At 49.4% G+C, this 6,820-nt stretch overlaps 1 protein-coding gene across 1 annotated transcript; it reads right to left on the bottom strand.

Annotated features, from left to right (window-relative positions):
* Positions 1-389: 389 nt before the first annotated feature.
* On the bottom strand, positions 390-6,574 carry LOC104155491 (the record flags this gene model as incomplete). The annotated part of the gene is made up of 4 exons (XM_009704451.1): positions 390-677; positions 1,300-1,430; positions 4,499-4,598; positions 6,429-6,574. Coding segments are annotated over 4 exons (665 nt in total), but the record flags the coding sequence as incomplete, so codon positions are not given.
* Between the last annotated feature and the right edge of the window lie 246 nt (positions 6,575-6,820).

Below are 6,820 nucleotides of genomic sequence, written 5' to 3'. Positions count from 1 at the left end.
GTAGCCCACCAGCCCCACAGAGTACATACACAACACCTGGCCATAATGAAGTGTATTAGATCTCACACCACAGAGCAGGCAAAATGCCGTGGAAGAGCCTCTGTTAACTCACATCATGACCCAGTGAGCTCGTTACCTGCTCGGCCAGTGCCGAGACCAAAGCTACAATCTTCCAGCTGTCACAGGAGCACAGAAGCACTGGGGTCAGCACGTACCTGAGAAGTCTAACTGGACTTCAAAACACTGAGGAAAAGGGAAGCCTACCATCCCTCACGGCTACAATCTGGTATTAACTTTTAACCCTTTTACACATTCAGAAATAAGCCACGCGAGCTTGAGAATTAAGAGCTTGATCAATCTTTCAGATGCACAGGCATCAGAAAGCCATGTCAGGCATGCTCAGCTTCCTCCTCCTCCTTCTCTCTACGGGGTGTTCTGCCCATTGTGTAGAACTCCTTGTTGGGGCGCAGGTCAATATAATGAGCTATGCGATTAGACATAGCAAAAAAAGCAGAAATCATGCCTATGTCCCACGCATCTTCACGGTCAAAACCGTGCCTCTCCAGCTTCTGGAAATGCTCTTCAGTGATGTTATCAGCTCGACAGACTGCAAGAGCAAACTCCAGCATTGCCAGGTCCCGGTCACTCAGGTCAGCTAGCTCCCAGTTCACAATGACCTGTGAGAAGGCAGAAACCAGAGGTAGCACAGATGGACCCAACAAACAGTCTTAAGTGGCTGCCCACCTTCTTTGCTCTGCAAACCAGAGATGGCAGTACACAGGCTCTTCTTATACAGCACCTGAACCGGACGTCCTAGCTACCATCGGACAAAAGACTCATCTATTTTACCACTCTTCTCATTTTGGAGACTGTGGCAGTTTTGCTGAGCAGGCTATGGAGGAGTTCTTGAAACAGGACGCAATGCCACCGCGATGCTGCAGCTCCCCGGTGGTAGCAAGTTCCTCCGCAGACCAGATTAAAACAGCAAATAAGGTGGGCAGCAGGATGAATGCTCTGCAGGTCAACTGTCACTCCCTGCATCTTGCTTGGAAGGTGGATAAGGACGCAGAGACCCCCACCATGAGGTCCCACCTCCACTAGCTACTGGTCTGACTGCTCACCAATAAACCTACTAAGCCAGGTACTGAGTTAGGGCCCCAGACATGTCAAGATTGCCGAGAACGAAACAGACTTGAGGATCAAAGCTTCAGGTGAAAAAGCAGACACCAGATGGCTATTCCCACCCCCCAAAGGACCATGTGAAGGAGGTGGGGCACAGGCTGTTGTAATCCCACTGACCTGATCAGCCAACGCTGGTTGCTTGGAATATATCCGGTGAAGCGCTCCATGTGCAACCACACAGTAGGGACATCTATTCACAACACTTGTAGCCACAATTATGAGCTCTTTGTCTGCCTTGCTGAGTCGCCCTGCAGGGACAGCAGAAGATACGGCACATTTTGCTAGTAAAAACGTCCACCACAGCAGGCATCACTGGCAAAACAGGGAGGGGAGGGCTCCAGGTACAAGCTGCCTGCAGAATAGCCCAGGAGACAGCGCTCCAGCAAGCTGCAGGAAGACACTGCAACCAAAACTCCTAGATGACAGTGGGCAATGTTTTTAAACTGAAAGACAGAAGGTTTACACTGGACGTAAGGAGTAAATGTTTTACGATGAGGGTGGTGAGGCACTGGGACAGGTGGTCCAGAGAAGTTGTGGCTGTCCCACCCCTGAAGTGTTCAAGATCAGGTTGAGCAGGGCTTCGAGCACCCTAATCTAGTGAAAGATGTCCCTGCCCATGGCAGGGGGGGGCTGTTGGACTAGATCTTTGAAGGTCCCTTCCAACCTAACCCATTCTGTGATTCTATGATCATCCATGCAACCAATTTACCTGGATAGTTGCTCGTGAGGCATCTAATTAGGATAAGGGACATGAGATTGGGTCAATGTAGTGAATGATTTCACGGACCCTGATGTGCTTAACCAGAATCAGAATCGCCTATTGCTTCTTAACTCTCCCTTATATGCATTACAAGAAACAGCAGAAGGGTCCAGTCACAGGGCATATTTACATAACCACCTCTTTGTTTCTCATGTTACACTGCTCAGTACTCTAAGTTAGTTTATCACATTTTTGTGATTTTTCCCATGGGGCTGTTGGCCTCAGTTTCTGTTTTGCAGCATCTTAGAAGTCATGCACGTTACCTCTGGCTAGTCCTTTGTTATGTTTTGTTAATCTTAGTGTAGGTTTCTCGTGCGAACAGCAGGAGGAACAAGATGCACTAGCCTTTGAGGTTCGTGGGACATTGCCGCTTTATCTATCGCCTGTACCCTTTCCCACAGGTCAACAGGGAAACAGCAATTCTACATAACAGGAAAACTCAGAGGGGTAAAATTACTTGCTCACTGAGCAGGAAGCTTGGTTGGTACTTCTCCACGTACGTCTCAGAAGCAAATGGCTAGGGAGAGTGTTCTTTGTCTGTTCTTTGATGCTTTACTGCTGCTTTCACAGAAAAGTGCAGTGTTCTAAAACCTGCTAAGTATGTTTCAGCAAGTAAACATTACTGGCAGCTTTTCTGAAGGCAGAAAGAAAAAAAATCAAAAAGAACAATGGGGTGCCCGAGGGCTGGGGTTTTCAGAACTTCTAGTGACCACCAGACAGATGGACCATGACTTCTACAGAGCGTCTGGCCCTGTGACTGCTCTAAAGAATTTGTGGAAAAGAAGGGTATGCTTTGTTATACTTAGAATGAACCCTAATAATTTTCACAAACAGCTTCACAACATGAGTGTGCACAGGAAGGATCTGAGGAACTTACCTGGCTGTGTACCAGCACTTGTGCTCTTTGCCTTTAAGATAATTAGCAGCAGGGTTTTTTCAAAACTACACTTCACAGGGAAGGTCAGGGTCCCTCCTCCTCCCCACAAAAGCTAGTGCTTTACTGGACTTTGAAAATTTCCATAAAACCAGTGTCTTCTAAGACCATGAAAGACACTACTAAAACCTCCTGACTAAAGAGCAGTCAGGAGAAGAGGCCTTCTTGCTCTGGTTCAGTGCCAGAAGGCGGTAACATGTGATACTGCAGGAGAGATGCTGAAGAGGGTGGGATCCAAAATAGTCCTACTTTTCAAGTCAAACAAACAGGAAGCACGGGAATGAGAAAGGAAAAACGGACCCTAGTGCAGCTATGGGCATGGCTTCACTCCAGCAGCACAACCAGAGCAGAAAGCTTCACACAGAGACTGTATGTACCACGCAGGAGAGGCATAAGGCTGCACTCCTCGCTGCCCCCAGAACTCACTGAGGCACTCCTCCTGAGCCCTCATCTCCCATAAGCAGGAGGACCAATCTACATGTACCAGCTTATTTTACAAAATCTGGGTTTTACTAATGTACCTTCAGAACAAAAGCAATGAGAACAGGCTCCTCGGTGCCCTGTACATCAGGAAATAGGAGGGAGGAATGGGCAGCCTTCAAGCTGCATTTCCTCAAAGGCTGGAGAGCCGTGCAGAGTTCCCTACAGCCCTGCCCAGCACCACTGCTGCAGCTAGCCCTCTCTCGTCTCCACGCCAGGGCACGCAGAGGCCGCCGGCTGCACAGGTGTCCTAGCACAGAGCAAGCACAGACACCCCCAGGTTCAAAGCCCCTGGCACAGTACATCGGATGCCAGAGGGCACAGCCTCCCTCACACAAATTCCGCATACCGCCCAAGGACAGTTCATCACCAAGAACTGTTGTGAATGAAGGGCTGCAGGCAGGCTCAGCAAGGACCTGCCCCTCCTTTGGGAGCTGTTTTATGCTGGGCCCTTGGCTGTGACCCCACCTGAGCCATGCTGCAGCTGCAGTGCCTGGCTGCATAAGCCTGCTGGTTTGGAGCCTGACTGACCCCCAGGCCAACTTTCTGGCTTGACCTTGGATCTGCCTCGTCCCCATGGACTTGCCTGGGAAAACTGGACTCCTTGCTGGCCCTAGTCACCACTGCCAGACCTTCCCTGCTTGCCTTGCTCTGGTAGTGTGGGGCTGCAGCCTTGCCATTGAAACCACTGCCTCTGCCTATACCGCTCCAGCACACTCGGCTCCCAGCTTATCTTCCCTTATGCAGCAGCCCATCCTTTCTTTGTCTCGAGACAGAGCATGGTGCAGCAAGGCAGCAGAGCTTGGCCTGAGAGCTGCTTTTTAACCACAAGCTGAAGAGTATGAAGCTGTGTGCAACACAAGCAAAGCCAGAAGCGGCTGCGCAGTTCCAGCTTCTGCCAGCTGTTATTATGGGCAGGGAGAACGCACTCAGTGTAAGCCCTGCTCAGTAATAACTAAAGCATTCCTGTATTATCAACACTGCTTCCAGCACAAATGCAAAACATAGCCCCGTACTAGCTACTAGGAAGAAAATTAACTCTACCCCAGCCAAAACGAGCACAGAATGTCAGAAATGCCGCTTCTAGCACCTTTTTGCATCTATAAAGGGAAGGGCAGTTTTAAGGCGGTTGTATGGTTTACCTGTGTCTTTGTTCATAATGGCATTGTAATAAGCAAAAAAAGCTCTGAATTCAGCAGGTCGGTGAGACATGGCTTTGAACACATTGGGCAGAAATCCAGTCTGTTCAAGGAAAAAGAAAAACAAGTTCAGAACTGTAACTTAACACAGAGCACAGAGGGTGACATTAACGCACTAGGCTTAGGGAAGAATTTGTTAGCACAGCAGGGCTGGGGAATCTCTGCAGGCCCATTCTCTTGCCCTTTGAGCTCGTTTATACATATGACTGAACATATAATGATGTGGTTCTTCACTAGGTGTTGCTGCGGTTTCATAGCATGACTGATTGCCCTGCACACTTCAGCCACAGCAGTAAAGACCAGTCACATTGGTGAGCTCCTTTCCAAACTGAGAGGCTGTCTCCCAGCACAGATGCCGCTAAGCCCGTTTGACCATCCTAAACCTTCTGTAAGTCTCCTCTTCCCTCCAAGTTTACAGGATGCAGCACAAGGCCAGCCCAATCTGAAGAGCACACTGTCTGAGGTGCCTACACACAGTGGATGTATATGCTGGCACAATAATGCTGCTCTACTTCTCTCTCCATTCTGCCCCCGATAACTGCCAATGCCCAGTCCACCTCTGTGATGGTGTGCAAGGCTGCCTTTTCCCAGAGAATCGCTTGCTGCCTCTTACCTGCAGGATCAGCCAATGCAGTGCCCACCTCTGCCTGGGCCACAGCAGCTGGCATTTATCAACAGGGGTTCAGCCTCAGTGCCTGGCTGCCCACTGCAGTTCTAAACAGGCTGCGTTCACTGTGATTGTGGTAACTGCCTGTAGCCTCCATCAGCTTACCAGCTGCTGTTCTTTAGGTTGTTTATGGAAAAGAAGAGTAGCCCAGGTGTCACAGACCCCTCTGGCAACCTCCCTCCACTGCCACACAATTGCCTGTGCCTTCCTCCTGTCTCACCCATCTGTTTACTGTTAATAAACCAAGGGCAGGCTCTTCCCGCTTTGTTCACAACCTGTGGTTGGCACAACAGAGGCTGGCAGCACTGTTTGGATATCCAAGTCTGCTGGATTGATTGGATCCTATACACAGGTCTTTGCTGACCCTGTCAGTGCACTGACACACAGGGGTTTGCATCACAGCGTGTGAAATGTGAGCTGACTCTTCCTCTGTACATCATATTTACCCTCAAGTCTGATGACTCCTTTTGTTATTATGCAAACTTCAGTCAGGCCACTGCAACAGTAGCAGAGCACAGATTCAACAGGCCAACAGGAAGGATAGGGAGGGATGGACCGGCACTCCCCCGAGATGAAGCTCTTGGAAAAGAGAAGTCATGGACCTGCGGCTGGTGGAATGTTTTAGCCATCAGGAAGGCCTGTATGGCATTCCTTCTCCGCAACAGCAGGGAAGGAAACTCTCATCCAGTTCCCTCTTTTTCCCCTTATACACAGTTCAGCATTAGGCTTACTGTTCTGTCACTGCACAGCCCATTTGGCTTTGGAGAAAAACCATCAAAGCTCAAAAGTGGAAACACCCCCTGAGTCTTTTAACACTGTCATCAAAACGGCTCCTCTCCTGTTTGTTCTCCATTAAAAGTGTTAAAAATACTTCTAATAGCGTCTCAAGTAAACACAGCTGCCCTCCCAGAAAAAACAAATACATGTCAGTGTTCCAGCTAATCCCTGTGTACAATATGCCACCTGAAACAACCCACTAGTCTCATGGAACCAGGCAGGCTTACAATCCTGTCAACACACTGCAAGATTTCTAGTAAAATCGTCATCCTGTAGAATGGAAGGGCCTTTGCAAGAAGTGCTGCTCACTTCAGTCTGCTATCAGGTTTGTGTTAGACCTAACTGGAGCAGAACTGCTCTCTTAGGGTGTATGACCTACTCAGGCTTTAGACCCTTTCCACTGACAGTCTTCCAGTAGAATTTCTTTACCTTCATTTCTACTTCCTCCATGAGCTCCACAATGTCATACGGCATGTCCTTCTTATTGGGTACTGGGTATCGCCCAATGGGCCTTGCAGTGCTCTCTTCCTTGGTGCTGAACGCCAGCCAGGGCCGCCTCTGGAGTCCCCGTGAGGCTAGGAGAGGCAGAAGCTGTGGAGAAAGGAGGGAGTTTATTATTTGGAAGGACACGTATCATCTCAGCAGCATGGGGAGGGAGCACTTTTCTTCAGCTACTCCGGCTTTTCTGACAGGACTCAGGGGCACCTCTGTTGCTATAAGCCACCCACTGCTCCATTAGCAGGGCAGTCGGTGCTTTCAGTTCCCAAGTCCCATTCCTGCCTGTAGCCCTAAGTTGCTGTGTGGGCATCTGGCAAGCATCA

This window comes from Cariama cristata, unplaced genomic scaffold, assembly GCF_000690535.1.
Source record: "Cariama cristata isolate BGI_N322 unplaced genomic scaffold, ASM69053v1 scaffold25187, whole genome shotgun sequence".
Classification (NCBI taxonomy): Eukaryota; Metazoa; Chordata; class Aves; order Cariamiformes; family Cariamidae; genus Cariama; species Cariama cristata.
Note: the sequence above shows the minus strand (reverse complement) of the source record. Positions and strands in the feature narration are given on the sequence as shown.